General features: G+C 63.2%; 1 protein-coding gene and 1 long non-coding RNA gene across 2 annotated transcripts; one reads left to right on the top strand and one right to left on the bottom strand.

Moving 5' to 3' along the window:
* Positions 1 to 1,259: 1,259 nt before the first annotated feature.
* Positions 1,260 to 3,655, bottom strand: LOC115830948. The gene is made up of 3 exons (XR_004026490.1): positions 3,567 to 3,655; positions 1,914 to 2,005; positions 1,260 to 1,326 (listed from the first exon to the last, which is right to left on the bottom strand). It is a non-coding gene; the product is annotated as an uncharacterized LOC115830948 (long non-coding RNA).
* EFNA2 (ephrin A2) lies at positions 3,574 to 19,930 on the top strand. Its single transcript, XM_030796900.1, has 4 exons — positions 3,574 to 4,485; positions 14,224 to 14,537; positions 17,193 to 17,258; positions 18,462 to 19,930. Exons 1-4 carry the CDS (start codon positions 3,926 to 3,928, stop codon positions 18,581 to 18,583), a joined length of 1,062 nt encoding a protein of 353 aa, XP_030652760.1. The 5' UTR covers positions 3,574 to 3,925; the 3' UTR covers positions 18,584 to 19,930.
* Positions 19,931 to 21,299: the final 1,369 nt, after the last annotated feature.

Here is a 21,299-nt window from a genome sequence, read left to right as displayed (position 1 = left end):
TGAGACCCCTGTACCCTCGATTCCCCACCTCCAGGGATCTCACCCCCAGGTGCCCATCTCCTCTGTGGGGGGCCTGAGCCACCACTGCCCGCACATTAAGGCCACTGATGTCCCCGTCCCAGGCCAGCCTGAGAAGCACCCACTGCTTTGTTGGGGGACACACAACCACACGTGGCTGTTCACGTTACTTCATTAAGTTACATCAAACTGAAGGTCCAGGTCCTCAGTCGCGGTGGGGAGAGGCCCTCAGTCACCATGGAGAGAGGTCTGGGGTCTCAGTCACTGTGGGGAGTCAGAGGCTCCTGCTCTGGACAGCAATCGGTGGAGGCAGGGACATTTCCTTTGTCTTGGGAAGTTCTGGACACGGGTGGTGTCTGTACACTGGAGAACGGGTCTGTGTTCAGGCCCCGGACCTGAAGGTGGGATGAGGGAGAGAGGAAGGAGGAGGAAGGGAAGGGGAGGAGGGAGGGAACAGAGTGTGAAGGAGAAGGATGTGAATGGAGAGGAAGGATGGGAGGAGGGAGGGAGGAAGGAGGGAAGGGGAGGAGGAAGAGGAGGAGGGAGAGGAGGGTGCAGAGGGTGGGAGAAGGGGGGGAGGAGGGTGTGAAGGGGAAGGAGGGAGGAGGGAGGGGAGAGTTGGGAAGGGGAGGATGGTGTAAAAGAAGAGAAGGAGAGAGGAAGGAAGGGAGGGGGTATTAAGGGGGAAGAGAGTGGGAAGGGGGGAGGAGGGAGGGGAGGGTAGTATGAAGGGGGAAGGAAGGAGGAGGGAGGGGAGGAGGGTGGGAAGGGGAGGAAGGAGAGAGGGAGAGAAGAGGGAGGGGAAGCTTTGAAGGAAGGAGAGGGGATGAGGGAGGGGAAAGGTGTGAAGGGAAGGAGGGAGGGGAGGAGGGTGTGAAGGGAGGAGGGAGGGGAGGAGGGAGGGAGGAGAGTGGGAAGGATGGGAACTGGGGAGGAGGGAGGAGAGTGAGCTGGGAACGGGGCTGTGCCTGTTCTTTTCCACCACTGGCTGCAGGGATTGCAGGAATCTTGGGTCCGGGGGTGGAGATTTTCATGTTATCCGCTGGAGAAAGGGATACATTTTTATTTTCAGGGACAGTGACCCAGCCCAGGGGAACTGCCCCGACCCCTGGGCTAAGTGCAGACCCCAGCACCGTGCTTCGCAGGTGGGCCGATGGACAGCGGTCGGGCTCCCGCCCAGAGTGGAGCCTGTGACCTGCCCAGGCCCCAGCGCCCCGTGACCCCCGCCGCCTGATCCTTGCCTGGCTGAGATGGGGCTTCTGAAGGCTGCTGGCAGCAGGGCAGGCAGCGGATTGGGTCCAATTTATTCTGTAATGAGAAATTCTCCCCACATATTTTTAGCTTCCTCCTGGCGTCGCGGCCTTTGAAGGCTGAGGGGCTGCGGGACGCTGATCCCAAGCCCTGTGGCCTGGCCCTGTGGGCAGTGGGTGCTGGGCGCGGGCTGGACAAGCCCCTTCCTGAGTCTGGGTAGAGCCCAGGCCCAGGAGTGCACAGCAGGGGGCGGGGCCAGACCCCATGACGCCCTTTACTGGCTCCAGGCCAGGGGCTGTGGGCGACCCAGGATAACCCTGACCTTGGCTGACCCCTGTTCCCAGAGTGAGCCTGATCTCTGACCCTTGGCTCCACAAGAAGCTGACTCTGACCTCCGGCCGCGGCCGCGTCCCAAAGCTGGGACAGCTCCCAGCCCCAGGAGGGAACAGGGCTTCTTGGGCCCCCACAGTGGCCCCCCTGCGACACAGGGGTTTGCCGGGGCAGCCTCGCCCAGGGCCAGGCCTCAGAGACTCCCTGCCCTCTCCTCCCCTCCCCAGGTCCTTCCTCTAGGAGCGGCCAGCGGGCTCGGGGAGGTTGAATGGGGGACGCACCGCCTTTGTTCCCGTCCCTGCTTGGGCTCTGACCTTGAGAGAGAGACAAGAACAGAAGGAAAACGGAGCTTCTGCTCAAATCCGCTCAGCGGTGGCGGTGGCGGCGGCTCTCGCCTTGGTGGCCCCTGCATGCAAATGAGTGGCCCTGCCATGCCTGGGCGGAGGTGGTGCCCTTCCAGCTCCCACCTGTGCAGGTCCCAGTCCTGGTTTGAGAAGAGACCCCCTCCTCCCGACCCTGGCCCACCCCTCCTCACCCATGAGATCCCTTGAAGCAGGAGGGGGCTTCTGGTCCCAGGGCAGAAGGAAGCTTCCAGAACTCCCACCTTTTCCAGGTGGCATGCTGGGGCTGGGCACGCCAAGACCCCAGGCTCACGGCCCCTTGTCCTGTGCTTGGGTGCAGCCGCCGCACCTCTGCTCTGAAGGTGCTCACCTCCAGGAGTGGCCATCCCTCTCTCTAAAAGAGCCCAACCAGACCTAGCCGCCCGGGATGCTTCTCCAGCCTGCCTGGGCTGCAGAGCCTTGTGTGGCTAGAACCCCAGGCCCTCACTCAAGGGGCGCTGAGAGAGTCTGTCCAGAGGGCCTGGCTGATGACTTAGGGCCTGCCTCAGCCACCACCTGGGACAGGTTCCCACCCTCCACTGAAGAGACACCCGGCCAGCCCTGGGCCTTCAACCTGGATGTCTGTAGTGGGGTCAGGGGATGAGACCTGGAGCTCAGAACAGATGGGCTGAGCTCCCTGGAGGGGAGAGAACTGAGAACCTTGTCCTGGCAGGGACGCTAGAGCAATGGGTGGGACAGACCTTCCTGGAAGAGCAGGATTTTAACAGGAAGAAAAAGTGGAAGGACTTCCCAGCAGGACCCAGCCTGAACAAAGGTCGGGTGGTGTGGCCTGCTGGGGAGTGGGGGGAGGAGGGCACGCAGGAGACACAGGACAGAGCCCACCACGTCTCAGAGCTGTGGGGCAGTCGTGGGTCCCGTCCCCACCCCAGTTTGCTGGGGCACAGGTTAGCTTGCCCATCTCTGGGTTCATGGTCCCTGCTAGGAGTTTGGGTAATGCCTCACACAGGGATCTTCAGGTCCAAGGGCTGTTGGTGCTTGCACTGCAGTTCCCTCTCCTGCACTGGGCCTGGTGAATGAAACTAATTCAGAGAGGTACAACACGATCTGGGCATCGCCAGCAAAGTCCAGCCAGCACTTGATGACAGCCTACCCTCCACAAGCTCAGAGTCTGGTGAGGGAGGCTGTGGCATGAATAAGGGCAAAAACAGAGGGCAGGCCAGGTGCAGTGGCTCATGCCTGTAATCCTAGCACTTTGGGAAGCTCCGGTGGGAAGATCGCCTGAGCCCAGGAGTTCAACACCAGCATGGCCAACATGGCCAGACCCTGTCTCTATAGATTGGAAAAAAGACAAAATAGAGGCCAGGCCCCCAGTTCCCCGCCTGTGTCAGCCTACCGGGAGGAGAAATCACTCGGCGTTCCCGGAACAGATCAGACCCCGGGCCTTTGCGCAAGCTGTGCCCCCGGGCAGCGGCCCTCCCCTGCCTGCAGGATTCCCGCGTGGAGACTGATTTGCTGTCGGCCGGGGCTTCACTCTGGGCTTCTTGGATCCCATCCCCAGCTGCTCACACTCCACATCGGTCCACCTACTATGCGCCTGGCACCCTTAGGGCTGAGGTAGAGACTTACTCCATCCCCAGGGAACAGCGCGGGTCCGGAGAGGCGACTCCCAGGAGGGCCCCAGGGAGGTCGCAGCCCGAGCAGCTTTGGACTTTGGCCAGCGCCCCTCTGAAACTCTGCCCCGGCCCCCGCAGGGAGGCTGGAGTTGGCCGAGGCCGATTTGGGACGCGTGCGTCGCGGTTGGTGAGGCTGCGGATAGCGCTGGAACCGGGCAGGTGACAGGCCGGGGACCCAGGGCCGGGCCGGGTGGAGCGCGTGGGGGCACGGGAGGCAGGGTGCGCCCTCGCCCCTCGGAGACCCCCGGCCGGGCCACGCGGATGCCCGCGGGGGGCGCGTAGAATCTGGGTCGCTGGGGCAGGCCCCGGGGGATGAGCCTGCGACGGGGTGATCCGGGACAGGGGGCGGGCGCAGGCTGGAGACCCCTGCCCAGTCCCCGCGCGGCAGGGGCACGGCGGGAGGGGGCGCCCGCGGCCCTCCCGGCGCTCGGGCGGGACAAAGGCCGGAGCCCGGGCCCCTCCCCGGCGGGTGCGGCGGCGGCGGCCCGCGCTCCGACAGTCCGCGCGGCCGGGTCCCGCGCCCGGGGCGACCCAGGCGCCCCGCCCCGCCGCCGCCTGACTTCTCGGCGCCCGAGGTCGCGCGCGCGGAGGCGGGGGCGGCCCGGGATCTCCAAGCGCCGCCGCGCCCTCCTCCCGCCCGCCCTCCGCCCGCCCGCTCGGCGGCGGCGGAGGAGGCGGAGACGGCTGGCAGGCGGCGGCCGGGAGAGCGAGCGCGGCGGCCGGACCGGGGCCATGGCGCCCGCGCAGCGCCCGCTGCTCCCGCTGCTGCTCCTGCTGTTACCGCTGCCGCCGCCGCCCTTCGCGCGCGCCGAGGACGCCGCCCGCGCCAACTCGGACCGCTACGCCGTCTACTGGAACCGCAGCAACCCCAGGTGAGCGCGGCCGCGCGCGGGGGCGCCCGGGGACCCCCCAACGCCCCCCACGCCGCGCCCGGCCTCGCGCCCCCCGAGCTCCGGACGCCCCCCACGCGCGCGCCGCCGCCGGGATGCGGGCGCCCGTTTCCCGCGGGAGCCCCCCAGGGAGTTCTGGCCCCCCAGAGTTTGGGGGACTCTCCCTTTCCGCGCCTGCCTCCCCCGGGGCACCCCATTGCCCTACGGACTGTGGGGACTCGCGCCCCACATCCCCCAGAGCGCCGACGTCTCCTGGAGTTTGGGGAACCCCTCTGGCACCCTCCGATGCCGGGTAGCCCCTGAGTTGCCTGCCTGGACTTGGGGGACCCCTGATCCACCCGCCTCTCTGGGGAGCCCCCTCGGTTTCGCATTCGGTGGGGATCCCCGGGGACCTTGGCACCGGAGGTGGGGGACTGTGGCCCGCGAGGGATCTCTGGGTGCGTCCTGCCCGCAGGTCCCCAGATGAACTTGGGGAAGTTGGAGTGTCCCTCCCTCTCGACCCAGCATCTGCTTCACTCCAGGGGGCCAAGGGCCCAGCTTTGAAAGGAGACTGAGGGGCCGGGGAGCTGGGGGTCAGCCCCGGGAGGGGAAGTGGGATGGAGTCCTCCCCTGTCCTCTGGGCGCTGACCGGGAAACTGAGGTGCAGACGGGATGAGGGGCTGGCTCAAGGTCATGCAAGGGGGGGACTTGGGGCGGGACCCAGGTGGCCCAGTGCCCTGCCTGCCACGCCCGGCCGAGATGCCGCACCCGCCTGCCGCAGGTCCCCTTGTTTTGAACCAGGTGCGGGCCAGGCACAATGTGGGGGACAGGAGAAGCCCCCGTTGGTCAGAGCGAGAAAAGTTTGCCGGGGCCTGGCCATGGCCTGGACGTCAGCAGAACCCTCCGAGCCATCCCAGGGTCTCCACAGCCGATGCAGGCTGCAGCTTCCCTGGGGGTCCCATGGGAGCCGGGGCTTTAGGGGTCCTGGGGCTCGGGAGGGAGACAGCCCCAGCGCTCAGGGTGTCACCGTCTTCCCAAGGCACACAGAGCTGCTCATCGGGGACTGAGGCGGCCCCCCACACTCTTCTGCCACTGGTCACTTTCTCTCCGTTTTCCAGCCGCTTCCTGTGCCGACCGAGCCGCCCTCCGGAGCCCGCCATCCCTCCTTGTCCCCGCTGTCTCCTGCTGTCCTCGGTCCCCGGGAGGAAAGTTGCATGAAGGGGTCTCTATGAGGCGGGCTCGGGGACAAGGGCGGCCCGTGTTCCACCGTGGGGGTGGGGAACACGCACAGGCCCACCCCCCACCCTGGTCGACAGCCTTGGGTCAGGCCCCTGGGGGCTGAGGGCAGGGACCCCGGGCTGCTGGGGGATGGCTGGCCCGCCTCAGAGTGGGTCCCCGAGCCGCCTGCTGTGCTGGTCACATGTGGCTTTGATTAAGGCTGTCGCTGGCCGTGCGGGGAGTCCAGCGGGCAGCGCTTCCCCGGCCCAAGTTTTTGGTTTCAGCTGCGGAATCTCCCGTCCCCCGCGTGGCCTGTCCTTTGTTCTAGCAAACGCCAAACACAGGAGGACCTGGCAACTGGGGGAGGAAGGGGGTCGCCAGGGCCGCCCTGCTGCCCCACCTGCCACAGGGCTGCAGGCCGGACCCCCGGCCAGGGGAAGGAAGTGGCCTCCCCAGTGCCTGGCTTGGCCCAGCCACCTCCTGTTGCTCCGGGTCTGACCTGGTTGCCCAGCTCAGACCGCTGCCTGAGGGAATGGCCTTGCCTGTCCGCAGAGCCGACCTGGGCAGCACCGGGGCTGCCTCCTCCTTCCTCTCCTGCCTGCGGTATCCAGGGTTGCTGGGGACGGAGCCGACACCCTGCAGTTGGGCCCAGGGCTGGGTGAGCACCTTCCCGGGAAGCCGGGATCCAGCCAGAATCAGGGCTCTGTCGCCGACATCGGGAGTCTCTGCAGTTCTCAGATTTGGTGTCCAGGGGCACCTGCCCGGGACCTGTGCCTGGGTGGCGGGGGTGTCAGGCACGGCAGGGGGTGGTGCTGGGCCTCCGTATCCAAGGGGACCCTGTGGAGGGGACATTGGCTTGGGGAGAGGAGTGGCGTCAGCCAGCAGGCCTAAAGTGTGAGGCTGGGCTGGCTAGGGAGGGATGATGGGGTTGGGCAGGTGTGTGGGGGATGCGGGGACCCCAAGTCTTTGAGAGGGGCATACAGAAAGGCACTGGGAGATGGGGACAGCCGCGATGGGGGGCAGACGGCAGCGTGGGCGCCAGGAGACCGTGTGCTCGATGGGGTCCGCAGGCCCAGGCAGTGCCGCAGCATCGCTGGCTGCCCCTTCCGCCCATTGGCCTGGCACCTGTGCCCACGCGATGACTGTGTGGTCTGTCTCCACATCACACCTCTCTGCTGTGAGATGCGTTGCCTGCACCCAGGGGGCCCCGCACCCACCTCCTTGGGCCGCTATAAGGTGGGGCCCCATTGGGTGGTCTGGCTAGCTGGCCCCGCCACCCCTACCAGTGACTGCACAGCGTCTGTCCGACCCACCCCCCAACCTGGGCTGGGTACCCCTGAGCTGGCTGCCAGGAGTCTCTGGGCCTGTTCCCAGCTGGGCCGCATCGGGCTGGGGCGTCCAGGGCTTGGACCTGGCCGGCTGCCCTCACCTGTCCTGTTGGACCTGGCCGGCTGCCCTCACCTGTCCTGGCCACGACACTGCGTGTGCATTCCCACGGCTGCTCATGTGTGTTTGCGTGCATCAGTGGGGAGGGGTGGCATGCAGGTGTGCCTGGAGTCACATCTGGCTGTAGGTTACATGTGTCTGTGTGTGGCAGGAGGCTGCGTGAATCCACAGGGCACAGCTCTGGCGTGTTTGCACATGTGTCTGCGTGATTGCATATGAGGTGCATGTGTGTGTGCATGAGTGTGCCTGTGCGTGGCACCCGCGTTTGCATGTGCGCGCCCGTGCACAGAATGTCTGCAGTGTCTGAGGTCCCTGTGCGTGTCTGCCTGTGGCATGCATGCATTTTGTCTGTGCGTGGAGTGCAGGTGTGTGTGCGTGTCTGTGTGTGGGGTGCATGTAAGTGTGTCTGCCTGGGGCCAGTGCTGGCTGGCTGAGGGCCTGCAATGTGGGGGCAGTGGTGGCCCCAGCACGGTCCACAATGGCAACCCCACTGTTGGCCCTCCCTCTCCTCCTCCCCTGGGGACGGGACCAGGGCCCGTGTGCAGACGGCCATCGAGCCTCAGAGCAGGGTGGACGCAGGGGCGGTCCCCTGGAGTCCCCACCTTCTGATTGGAAATCTGCAGCCATGTGGACCTGGGTTGGGGGCACTGGGTAGGCGCCTGCCCACACTGGTCATCTCTGGCTTCAGCCACCCTCCCGGGGTTCCCCACGGACCCAATGGCCCTTGGGTGTGGGCAGCAGCCGGGCTCCCCTCAAACTCCAGATGGAAAATGGTGACCTGGGTAAGGGCTCAGTCCCCGAGGGAGGAGCCGTCCCCTGGCAGAGGGCAGAGGTGAATGGGGTGTCCCACTCCCCGTGGCTCCGCCAGCGTCCCCCGGACTCTGGGGGAGACGGCTTTGAAGGGGGTGACGCTGTGTTCTGCTGCATGAGAGTTTTTTATTTTGTTTGAGAGAAGCTGGTCCACTCGGCCCTGGGGGCTAGGAGAGCTGGCGGTGGGCCTGGGGGATTCGGGGCCTGAGGGTGGGGTCCCGGAGGCCGTGGGGTACCTGGACTCAGACTCAGGAGTCTGGGAGACCTGGGCGTGACGTTGGGCAGGTGGCTCAGCAGCCTGGAACCCCCAGGCCTGCTCCGTGAAGTGGGGGTGACGGAGCCCTGCGGTGGGTGCGGCTCGGCCGATGGGGCCTGGTGTGGACGGGCAAAGGCCTGAGGGTGGTCCCAGGGGTTTAGTGTCCCCTCCCCAGAGGGGAAACCGAGGCAGCTCCTGTGGTGGGGAGGATGCTTCCGCCGAGGCACCATGGTCTCTTTGGGTCTCTGTCTTCCCCATCTCTGGGCCTCCTGGGGTGCCATGGGGGGCCCAGGCCTTCCGCCTCCACCACAGGCCTCCCTGGGCGGCCTCAGTTTGCAGAGAAGCGAGCAGAGGCTCCGTGGCGGGGGGCCGTGAACGCAGTGGGATTTGACCTTCCCCCGTCTCTGGGCTGACGTCTCCACAGGTCTGCAGGGGACCGGCCCTACCTGGGTCCCTGCGGGTCACAGTGGAGGCAGCAGGTTGTGCGTTCATGGGGGTCCGGGTGGCAGCGTTTCTGTGGAGCTGGTGGTTTCCTTGTCATCCATGAGGGTCCTGCCCCGGTGGCCGTGTGTTCCCCGGGACACGGCTTCTCTCCTCCTCGGGAACCGGGATGCAGCCAGGCCTTGCCCCGCGGTCTTGTGTGTGGGACCGGCCTCTTCTGCGGATGGGTCCTCAGGGAGAGCTGGGCTTTGTACCTTGCTGGGGGAAGGGCTGAGCCGCTCCCGTCCCTGTGCCCACCGTCCTGTCGCCCCAGACACACGGCTGGAGGCCGCGGAGGAGCAGACGAGCCGGCGGGGTTTTTGCTTTAACCTCAAGCAGGCGTTTGAACTCTGTGGCCGAGCCGGTCCTGGTGGGGGGCTCATGCCACACCTGCTCCCAGACCAGGCTGGTGTGGGGTCTGGCTGAGAGACTCAGCGGTGTGCCCCCCGAGCTCTGTGCGCCCTGTGGGTCGGGGGCACCCCACTTCAGGGACAGAGCAGCCGAGGCCCTGAGAGACAGTGACTCACCCAAGGCCACCCGGAAGTTGGGCACAGTCCAGGGTGTCCCACCTGGGGCCGGCCCGGGGGGAGGCAGGGACAGCCCTGGGAGGGGCAGGAAGGTGGGTGGCCGACGGCAGCTGCGCCCGCTGCACTCTGTACGAGGGCCACCCACGCCCACGGTGACGGAGGCCTAGGTGGGGCTGACCCTGCCCGGCCCATCTTTTTCCTATTTTGCTTCATTTCTAGGGCCCTGCCTCAGTTTACCCTCCTGCACCACAAGGCCGTACTTGTCCTTTCTCGGGCAGACCCTGCACCGTCCCGGGGACTGATTTCCCTTCAGGTCCCACCCAGGTCCGGAGCAGGAGGAAAAGCTCCAGTCCTCAGTCGGGGGGGGACATCTCTTCTGTCCCTGGAAAAGCCAGATGTGGGTGCTGGCGTGGATGCTGTCCTCCCAGCAGGTCTTGCTGGGGGTGGCAGGAGGGGGACGGGCGGCCTCAGCCCTACGCTGGGCTTCAGGACCTGGGCTGCCTGCTTATCCGGCCAGCCTGGGCCTCCCCGGGAGCTTCTCCACCCTGGAAGAGAGATGGGGACGGGCGCAGGCGTACCTGCCCACCCACGGGGTCCTGGCTGCCGGCCACACCGCTGCCTCAGTTTCCAGTCCTGGAAGGCAGCCCAGCCCACCCCCACCCCAGTTTTGGGTGAGATTCCTAATTAGTCGCTTAGCTATTAGTGTCTAATAACTTGACAATTGCCCGATTGGAGCTAATTAGCTCCAGGCCGCTTGCTGGAAGGCGGTGACAGCCAGGAGGCCCGGGTGGGCAGGAGGGGAGCCCTGCTGGGTGAGGCTCTGCCTGGGGCCTGGAGGGCTGCCTGGAGGCGTGGACTTTGGCACCCGAAGGTTGAGTGAGCGTTGGGAGGAAGGTGTGGCCCGGCAGAGGGAACCCGGAGGAGTAAAAGCTGCCACCACCGCTCTGTCTGGGAAAAATCCCAAATCAGTCATTAACCCCTTAGTGAGAATTTCAGTCTCTCTGCCGCTCCGGGGAGGATTTGCATATTGAAGCTTCATCATTAATGGAGGAAGCGAAGGCTTTGTCTGCCTCTCCCCAGGTGCGGTTTTGGGGTGGGGGCCCCCGCCCCCCTGCAGGCGCCACCCTCAACAGGGGCAACGCACCCTCCTCGGGCTCGCCCGCCAACTTGGAACCGGGAATGCCAACACAGCAAGGCCGCCGCTATTTTAGAGACGCAAAGGGAAAAATATGGCTCCACTCCGGCAGCAGAGCCGGGGGTGGGGGTTCCCCTGGGACCTGCCCCCCAACACACACACCTGCGGGCTGCTCCCCACAACTCTGGCATTGCAAAGTCCTCACCTCTTGACCTTTTTAATTCACTCGTTATTGAGCACCACTGTATGCAGGGCCTGTGTAGGGCCGTGGGGAAGGGACAGAGGAGGCCAACCTCGGGATCCGGGATTCAGACAGCAAACCCTGTAAAGAGCAGATGTGATATGGGGTGGGGCACAGGGAACAGCATTGCAGGCAGTGGGAACAGCACCTGCAGAAGCCCTTGGTGGGAACAGGGACAGCCGGGAGGCTGGTGTGGCTGGAAGGGAGGAGTCTTGAAGAGAGGAGGATGAGGAGGGTGGAGTGGATGGGCCACACAGGCCTGGAAGGGTGTGGATTTTATTCTGAGGATCAGGAATGGATGGAGGGGTCTGAGCCGCTGCCAACGTGCTCCAGGGTCTGCTTTGCAAAAGAGCGAGGCGTGGGATATGGGGAGGCTGGACCCTGGCAGACCCTCGCTGCAGCCTGCAGGGGCCCGGGCACCTGGCCGCTCAGCCACACAGAAGCCTCGGTCTCTGACGTTTGACCGAAGGCAGAACGGGAGGAGACGACACAGTGGTGTCAGAAGTGGGGGAAGGAGGCACCACCGGGGAACCAAGAGGCCAGAGGGGGACCGATAGGGCTGGTGCTGTGGGCCCATCTTCAGAGGCCGCTCCGTCTCAAGAAGCGTCCTGCTAGGAGCCAGGTTCATTTTTGGGGTTGAATGTGGCTCCCTGAGGATCACTGCCGGGACAGGAGGGGAAACTGAGGCCAGAGGGCGGTGGGGAGCCCAGACGCCCCTGTGGTCCCTCCACGGAGGCCTCCCCTGCAGGGCGACCTGGGTGTGGGCAGTCCCAGGCGGGAGCTGGGCCTTGGCTGCCATCGACCGCCTGATCAATGGGCTTTCACTTGGGCTGGGCAGGAAGGAAAATGACTTTTCAAAAAGGCTGGAGCAGCTTCTGCATCGATCCCGCCCAAGGGGCCAGCGGGTCAATGAGACGCCTGTGCCCGGCCGGCCAATGGGGCAGCCTGAGGGGTGGGCTGAGGCTGAGCCCGTCTCCATCTGAGCCTGTATGGGGCTGCCCCCGTGTCTGTGGGGACGCACCCCGAGTGTCCAACAGCCAGGAGGACCATCCCCCTGCACGGAGGGGAAAGGGAGCCTCTGAGAGGAGGACGGACCTCGAGACCAAAGGGCTCAAATCCAGACCTAAGCCCAGAACTGCAAGGTTCCGAAGCCCCGGACAGGCCCCTGCCCCCCAGGCCTGGTGCCCGGGGGAGATTTCCCTGCAACACGCCCTCCCACTGTCCCCTGTGCTGGGCTCACAGGGGTGATGAAGGAGGCCTGGGAAACTCTCTGTCCCTGGATGAATCCAACCAGGTAGGGAAGGGCTGGAGGGTGACTTCACTGCCTCCGCCCTCCTGCCTTGAAATTCTTTGCTCTTGGCCGGGCGCGGTGGCTCACGCTTGTAATCCCAGCACTTTGGGAGGCCGAGGCGGGCGGATCACGAGGTCAGGAGATCGAGACCACGGTGAAACCCCGTCTCTACTAAAAAATACAAAAAATTAGCCGGGCGTGGTGGCGGGCGCCTGTAGTCCCAGCTACTCGGAGAGGCTGAGGCAGGAGAATGGCGTGAACCCGGGAGGCGGAGCTTGCAGTGAGCCGAGATTGAGCCACTGCACTCCAGCCTGGGCAACAGAGCGATACTCTGTCTCAAAAAAAAAAAAAAAAAAAAAAAAAAAAAAAAAGAAATTCTTTGCTCTGGAGATCTTCATGCCGGATCCCTAGTGGGAAACTGAGGCACAAGTGAGCATGCCTCCCTGCCACTTCTCACCCCTGAAGACCCAGGAACCCCCGGCCCCACCTGGCGTGGCATCTCGGGGTGGCGGGGGACCGGGCCGATGCCATCTGATAATCCCACCACCCTCTCTCTCGAGCTGCTGCGCCAATTAGTGCCCCCGGTGTGGGGCCTGCGGTGGGCTTACCCCTGCAGGCCGGGGTGGCGGTGGCTGTGCCGGGCCTAGAGGCAGTGCCAGGGCTGGGATCGGAGCAGCCTGCACCCACGTGCTGCCAACACTGGTGGGGCCTCAGTTTCCCCTGCCTGTGCATGGAGGCAGGAGGCAGCAGCGGTGCGGGGGACCCCCCATTCCTCCCTGTTCAGGTCTTTTATGTGCTAATAAGCCCCTCTCAGGGCCCCCCTGGTGCCCCGCTTGGCCCAGGCCGCCGGTTACGTGACAGGGGCCCTGGGGACCACAGCCGGGAGATCTAAGGGCTCCTGCCGCCATCGCCCGAGGCGGTGAGGGAAGGGGAGCCGCCGGTCCCTCCCTCGGCTGACCTCTATCCTCACAGACAAGGCTGGGTCAGGGGGCTCCCTGGAGGAAGGGGCTTGCGGGTTGCATCTGGGGAACCTCAGGGCAAAGGCCTGGAGGCAGGGCTAGGGGGCTGAGGTGTCAGGAGTGCAGGCACCCAGGAGGGAGACCAGGAGGCCTCTGGATGCCGGGGCTCAGGGCTCGGGAGGTTTCTGGGTTCCTGATGTGAGAGGGTGGTGTGGGGCTCACAGGGTCACACAGGAGGGCAGGGGTGGGGCTGGGAGTGGAGCCCAGGATGCCTCCAAACTGGGCAGTGGGTGGAACTCTGCGGGCGGGGCTGGGGGGGCGGCAGGTGGAACCCGGGGGCTGAGGCGGGGAGGGCGGGGGGCGGCAGGTGAAACTCAGTAGGGGCTGGGAGTGGAGCCCAGGATGTCTCCGAGCTGGGCGGCGGGTGCGGGTGGAACTCGGGGGCGCTGATGCCTCCGAGCTGGGTGGCAGGTGGAACTCGGGGTGGCTGAGAGAGAGGGGGCAGTGGGTGGAACTCTTGGGGGTGCTGAGAGAGAGGAGGGTGGAGGGATTCTTCACGCCAAACTCCGTTCTCTGTGGGGAAACTGAGGCCAGGGTGGGGGCAGAGCTTGCCCCAGAGCAAGCTGGAATGCCCGACCTGTGTCCCCCACGCTGCCTCGGTCCTTCTCAACAGGTGGGAGTGCAGAAGGAAAGCAGGGCTGGGGGCTGCCTGGAGGAGGCGGCACAGATGTTAAGCATGTTAGGTAGATGCTAAGTTTCTGGAGAGGGAATTTTTGGTGGAGGGACAGCTTGTGCAGAGGCCCGGAGTCCTGAGGAAGCCCCCGCCGGCCCTTTGCACACAGGGGTCCAGATGTCACCCACCTGGACACCCACCTCGCTGCTGGCCCTGCCGTGGGGCTGTTGGGGACACTGAGGCAGGAGGTGGGGAGCAGTGCCAGGCAAGAGACCCTGGGCTCCCAACCTTGGAGCCCGCGGTGATCGGGGTGTGCAACCCCACCTGCTGACCGCTATCGCCATTCAGGACCCAGGCGGAGTCCACCTTGCGAACTGACCCCTCCCCCATTCCCAGGCCTGACTTCCCCGTGCACCTGTCCCCTGACCCGTCCCTCCCCACTCACCCTGTCCCGTGCCCCGTGCACCTGTCCCCTGAGCCATCTCTCCCCGCGCACCCTGACCCGTGCCCCATGCACCTGTCCCCTGACCCTGTCCCCCTGGCGCACCCTGACCCGTTCCCCGTGTTCCTGATCCCGGCCCTCCCCGCGCACCCTGACCCGTCCCTCGTGCTCCTGTCCCCTGACCCTGGCCCTCCCCGCGCACCCTGACCCCGTGCCCCGTTCCTCGCTCCCGGCGCTGACCTCTGGCCGCCTTGTCCCCGCAGGTTCCACGCAGGCGCGGGGGACGACGGCGGGGGCTACACGGTGGAGGTGAGCATCAATGACTACCTGGACATCTACTGCCCGCACTATGGGGCGCCGCTGCCGCCGGCCGAGCGCATGGAGCATTACGTGCTATACATGGTCAACGGCGAGGGCCACGCCTCCTGCGACCACCGCCAGCGCGGCTTCAAGCGCTGGGAGTGCAACCGGCCCGCCGCGCCCGGGGGGCCGCTCAAGTTCTCGGAGAAGTTCCAGCTCTTCACGCCCTTCTCCCTGGGCTTCGAGTTCCGGCCCGGCCACGAGTATTACTACATCTGTGAGTGGGGTCCGGCCGGGGCTGTCGGGGCCCGAGTGGGCGGGGGCGCAGGGGCGGGGCCAGGACGTGGGCGGGACCACGGGGGGCGAGGCCCGGAAGTGGGCGGGGCCGCGGGGTGGGGCCAGGGGGAGTGGGCGGGGCCGCGGAGTGGGTTCGGGGTTCTTGGAGTGGGGCCAGGGCTGGTGCTGGCCACTGACCCACCCAGGTCACTGACCCCCCCAGATGTGAACTGCATGATGGACGTGCCATCCTCCCAACCATCCCCGGAGGCCAGGACTTTCCTCGTCCTTCGTTGCATATGGGGAAACTGAGGCTTGGAGGGGGACTGAGGCTGCACTATTGTGATCTCGGGCCTCCAGCTCAGACCAGTTGGCGGTTGGGCCAATAGACCTGGCTCAGCCCCCCAATAGCAAGACCAGGGTGCCCGCGCCCCAGCACACTGAGGAGGGAAACTGAGGCATCCGGAGCCCAGCAGGGGAGGGGAGCTTGGTGGCAGCCACAGCTAGGCTGGGTGCTGGGGCTTACTCCTGCAATCCCAGCACTTTGGGAGGCCGAGGCGGGAGGATCACTTGAGGCCAGCGTGGACAACGTAGGGAGACCTTCTCTCTACAAAAACATAAAAACAATTAGCCGGGTGTGGTGGCATGGGCCTGTGGTCTCAGCTGTGCGGGGGGCTGAGGTGGGAGAGCTGCTTGGAGTGCATGAGCTCTGGTCGCTCTACTGCACTCCAGCCTGGGTGGCAGAGCGAGACCCTGTCTTTAAAAGAAGAAAAAACCCCACAGGGCCACTGCCACACCAGCCGCACCCAGACTGGGTAGGGGTCTCCAGGTCCTCCCTGCCCCGCATCCACCCCCGCATCCATCCTCGCATCTCCCCGGGACCCATGCCAGGCTCGGAGACTCCCTGAGGACCGTGGGGTCTTCATCCGAAGGTTGGGTGGCGGCAGCCTTGGGGATATTCACATCTGCAGGACCCCATGGTGGGCCAGGCTGGGTGGGCCAGGCTGAGGGAGGCTGCCAGTCCCTGCTGTTTATGGGAGGTCTGAAACTGGCCTTTTTGTCCCCATGAAAGGCCCACGGCAGGTGGGGGAACACAGCAGCGCCAGCCGGAGTCCCGGTCCTGCTTGGCCATATCTGTGACCTTGGCGGGGAACGTGGGGTCCAGGCACTGCCCACCTGAGATGGGGATGATGGCATCACACTCGTGGCTTCCACCGTGGCGCTGAGACTGAGGGATTCTCGTGGAGTGGGGACCCCGGCTTCTCAGCATCTCAGTGCCCGAGGGATGGGGAGTCGAGGATCTGGGGTCTGTGCCCCCAGGCTGCAGGGGGGCCAGTGCCTGGACACCCAGCTCCTGCTGTGTGAAATTAAACTTTACAAGGCCCCATTGCCTCCTGTCTCTGCTCTAGTTGTATTTTCCCTTTTAATTCAGGGAAGAAGTGGGTGGGGGAGGGGGGAAGGTGTTTAAATTAAGTCCCCATAATATGAGAAAAATTACATTTTTCTTTCTGAGACGGCAGTTTCATAAAGATAATTATTGTAATTATTCGTCCTATCTCTGTGATGAATGTTATTTTATTACATGCTTTTTATCTTCATCTTCCAGTGTGAGGGGTTTCTAGGGGGCAGGCAGAGGTGGTGGCCATGAGAGCCAGGCCATCGGGGGCCCTGGGCCCGGCAGAGACAGCAAGACCACATCCATGTGTGCGTACACGTGGACCCACCCCTGTTCAATTGTCCACACGTGTGCACACCCCAGCGGCCCCGGCTTCAGGCGTCCTTTTCCTCCTCTCTTGACCCTTGCAGATGCCCCCACTGCACTCCAGGACACTTCTGGGGGCCCAAAAGCAGGGGCAGTGATGCTGGAATTTTGGGCATAAGAACCAGATGGAAATAATCTTTCCTGGCCAGGCGCGGCGGTGGCTCACACCTGTAATCCCAGCACTTTGGGAGGCTGAGGCGGGTGGATCACCTGAGGTCAGGAGTTCAAGACCAGCCAGGCCAACATGGTGAAACCCCGTCTCTACTAAAAATACAAAAATTAGCCAGGCATGGTGGCACACATTTGTAATCCTGCTTACTTGGGAGGCTGAGGCAGGAGAATCGCTTGAACCCGGGAGGCAGAGGTTCCAGTGAGCCGAGATCGTACCATTGCACTCCAGCCTGGGCGACAAGAGCAAAGCTCCATTACAAAAAAAAAAAAAAGAATCTTTCCCAGAGACTCTACTGTGTTGCCAGGTGGGGCCCAGAGGGGGAGCGGCTTGTCCACAGGATCTCAGAGGCAGAGATTTGAACCCAGGTCAATCATTTCACTATTATTATGTCACCTCTTTGCTGATTGCTTGAAAACAAATACATCATTTTCCGAGCTCACCCTGTGCTGCCCTGGGGTGAGGCAGAGCAGAACAAAAACACAGACACCTCCAGGTTCTGGGGTCAGGATTGGACAGAGGGAGGAGCAGGGGGAATGTGCAGGAGACTGCTGGGAAATAGGGGGCATTGTGTCTGGGGCTTTGATGTACGATTAGGAGTTTTATGGGTGGCTCTCCACCTGGGGTCAGGGTTGATTCACCAAGGTGGGGAAGGGAGTACAGCCCTAGGAGGTCTCAGGCACCAAGAGCCACTTCCCCACTCATCCCCATCCCCTCTCTTCTAGCTGCCACGCCTCCCAATGCTGTGGACCGGCCCTGCCTGCGACTGAAGGTGTATGTGCGGCCAACCAGTAAGTGCTCAGGGGGACGGGCAGGATCCAGGCCCCCACCCCTGTGTCCTAAACCCACAGAACCAGTGAGTGTTCAGAAGAGCCAGGACAGGGGGCCTCGGGTTTCCCTATCTTGCCCTGCCTTGCCCCAGCCTCAATTTCCCCATCTGACGAACATGTCAGACCTTCGAGAGTGAAGGTTAGCTGAGCGCAGTGGCGCACGCCTATAATCCCAGCACACTGGGATGCTGAGGTGGGAGAATCGTTTGAGCCCAGGAGGCCGAGGCTGCAGTGAGCCGAGATCATGCCACTGCACTCCAGCCTGGGTGACAGAGCAAGACTCCGTCTCTAAAAAACAAAGCACGCCGGGTGTGGTGGCTCACGCCTGTAATCCCAACTTTGGGAGCCTGAGGCAGGTGGATCACCTGAGGTCAGGAGTTTGAGACCAGCCTGGTTAACATGGCGAAACCCCGTCTCTACTAAAAATACAAAATTTAGCCGGGCCTGGTGGCGGGCTCCTGTAATCCCAGCTACTCAGGAGACTGAGGCAGGAGAATCACTTGAACCTGGGAAGTAGAGGTTGCAGTGAGCCCAGATTGTACCACTGCACTCCAGCCTGGGTGATACAGCAAGACTGAGTCTAAAAAAATAAAATAAAATAAAAATAAAAACAGAGTGGCCGGGCACGGTGGCTCACACCTGTAATCCCAGCACTTTGGAAGGCTGAGGCGGGCGGACCCCAAGGTCAAGAGATGGAGACCGTCCTGGCCAACATGGTGAAAGCTCATCTCTACTAAAAATGCAAAATTAGCCAGGCGTGGTGGCACATGCGTGTAGTCGCAGCTACTCAGGAGGCTGAGGCAGGAGAATCGCTTGAACCCGGGAGGTGGAGGTTGCAGTGAGCCCAGATTGCGCCACTGCACTCCATCCTGGCGACAGTGAGACTCCGTCTCAAAAAATAGAAAAAAAAAGAAAAGAAAAGAAAAATAAAGCAAAAAAAAGATTAAAGAGTGAAGGTTGAATTCAACAGCCAGGTCCCCCACTTGAGGCCAAGTGACTTTGCCCGGAGAGTGGGCATCGGGGATGGCACCAAGAGGGAGCTGAGGGCCTGCCCGGTGGGGTGATGAGCCCGTTGGGCAGATGTGCACCCTGAGGGCGGGCGGCACGTGGGGAGCCGAGTGGGGTTCAGGCCACCGCTGAGCGTTCTGTCTCTGCCACCCGCAGACGAGACCCTGTACGAGGCTCCTGAGCCCATCTTTACCAGCAATAACTCGGGTAGCAGCCCGGGCGACTGCCGCCTCTTCCTCAGCACCATCCCCGTGCTCTGGACCCTCCTGGGTTCCTAGTCCCAGCCCCGCAGGACGCCGGCCCTGCCTGGACGGCCCCTCCTGGACCGCCTGACCTCGGCCCTCCGGACCCGGCTGCGGCCCCCGCCTCCGAGACCAAATAGAGACGCTGCTTCTCCCTCGCCTGGTGCCGCCCACGCCGGGCAGGGGCCATCCACCCGCCCCGGGACCAGCCCTCAGGGAGAGGACGGCCGAGAGCCCCCCCACCCCGAGGCCCGAGGGGCTGGGGTGTCGATGCAGCCCCTGGCCAAGCCATCTCCTCTGGGGCGTCGGAGAACCCTGGAACCTCTTGGCGATTTTTTTGTTTGTTTTTTTTAGTGTATTTTTCGTGGTTGGATCAAAAAGACTTGAGTTTTTAATTTAATTTATTCCCTGCCATTGCAGCGGGGCGGGGTCCCTGTGCCCTGGCTTGGGAGAGGGGAACGCGTTACATGGGGTCGGGATCACAGCTGCTCCCCTCTGCTCTGCACCCCACTTGTGGGGTTCTGGCTGCAGCCCACCACGGACCCCCCTGGTGCTCCAGGTTGGGTGAGTCTGAGCCGGAAAGGGGTACGTGGTGAGCACCCCTAATTGTGACTGGGGGGACCTCATACCCCATCGCCCACCCCCGTCCTCCTGGTTATTTCCTCCCAGACACTGTTTTGCCCCAGCGCCCTTCGGAATCACAGTCTCCCCATGTCTTAGAGACTGCTTTGGCCGATGCAAACAGCCCACTACCCATCCCGCCTGCCTCACACGGTCCCCTCCGAGGCCGAGAAGACCCTTCTATTCCTGTAAATAGAGCCAGCAAGTGCAAACTGTGATTTCATTTTCCACCTATTCCTGAGGACGGACTGGACCGTTTATGTTTTTTCAGCCCTTCCTGGGGGTCTTTTATTTTGGTGGGGGGGTGGGGTGGACTTTTAGAGTAGAAGCTGCACTTCGCAATAACCTCCTTTCGTCTGTCAGAGCCCCTCTCTCAACTCTGTGACCTGATAATGTTTCTAAGAAAAAGAAAAAAGGACAAAAGGGAGGGAACCACTACCAAAAAAATAAAATAAAATAAACTCCTCCCCGAAGATACTTCGATGAAGGAAACAACACATTTATACGGATTTCATATTTCTACCCGCCTTTCCTGACTCTGTGTTTTATATATATTATATATAAATATATATTGTGTACGGCCGCCGGCCGGCGGCTCGAGGCACGCCCGGTGGTGGGGGGTGGGCAGAGGGCTTTTGTAGGGGGTCGGCGGGGCGGGCCGCGTTGCCAGGCCTGGAGCTGGCGACCGGGCCTCCCCTCTTCCCGTCACAATCAACTTTGGATTCTGTATTTTTTTATAATAAAATGAGCATAAGCCTCAAACGCGTGTGTCTGTATGTGGGGGCCTTCCCCTACTTGAAGGAGAGTTTTGCATTCCTAATTTGGTGGTGGATGCTGGGCGTGGTGGTTTACTCCTGTGATTCCAGCACTTTGGGAGGCCGAGGCGGGCAGATCGCTTGAGGTCAGGAGTTCAAAACCAGTCTGGCCAACACGGTGAAACCCCATCTCTACTAAAAATACGAAAAATAAAATAAAAGCCAGGTGAGGTAGTGCACACCTGTCGTCCCAGCTACTTGGGAGGCTGAGGCAGGAGAACCTCTTGAACCCAGGAGGTGGAGGTTGCAGTGAGCTGAGATCATGCCTTTGCCCTCCAGCCTGGGCGACAGAGCGAAACTCTGTCTCAAAAAGGAAAAAAAAAAAATTTGCTCGGCGTGGTGGCGCGCAACTGTAGACCCAGCTACTCGGGAGGCTGAGGTAAGAGGATGGCTTGAGCCCGGCAGGTGGAGGCTACAGGGAGCTATGATCACACCACTGCACTCCAGCTTGGGCAACAAAGTAAGACTCTGCCTCAAGTAATAGTAATAGTAATAATAATAATTTAGAGGTGGGTCTGGAGTCTACTGGGGAGAGGGGTGCGGCTTCGAGGAACCTCTGGGGATCCCCAGAGCTGCGAACCTGACTGATTCATTGGTTCTCGTGCATCGTTTCGGGGTCAGGCCTTGGGACAAGCATTTTATAGGGCCCATATCCTTCATAGCCATCCATGGGCCTCAGTTTCCCTCTCTGGGAAGTAGCAACAGCCCACCTAGGGCTGGGAGGGGGCGGCTGGGAGGATGGAGGGAGGAGACGGGGCTTGTGCATGGCTGGCCCCCGGGACACCGCTGGCCCCCGGGACACCGCTGGCCGGCACACACCTGAACATGGTGGAATTCCTGGGCCTCAGGCTCCAATCAAATGTGAAACCTCCGCTGGCAAGCTCTGCCTCCGTGTGACTCAGTTTCCCCACCTGCCCCAAGCCAGGGCAGGGGTTCTGTCATCTCCTAACCTCTTCCCCTTGCAAAAGGCACGTCTGTAAGTTCTGGGGTCCCAGGGGCCTTCACGCCAGGCACGCCCCGATTGAAGAAACTGAGGCACAGAGAGGCTGGGGGTGACGCAGCAGGTGACCTGGCCCAGGGGACTGAGGTCTTTATGGCTGGACGATGGTCGCCTGCATCCCACCCGCCGTGACGACGGCGTCTGCGGCACAATTAGCCAAGCGGGAACGCTCCCAGCTAATTAATTCAGCTGCGCTGGGCCCGGTGACGGGGGCCGCCTCCTAATGAGGCAGCCCAGGCACAAAGGCTCCTGTGTGTACCCCGCCCCGCCCCTGCCCAGCGCGGGGTGGACGCACGGAGGCACAGAGGGACGGCCG

Source organism: Nomascus leucogenys, chromosome 17 (genome assembly GCF_006542625.1).
Source record: "Nomascus leucogenys isolate Asia chromosome 17, Asia_NLE_v1, whole genome shotgun sequence".
Lineage (NCBI taxonomy): Eukaryota > Metazoa > Chordata > Mammalia > Primates > Hylobatidae > Nomascus > Nomascus leucogenys.
This window is presented reverse-complemented; position numbering and strand designations above follow the sequence as displayed.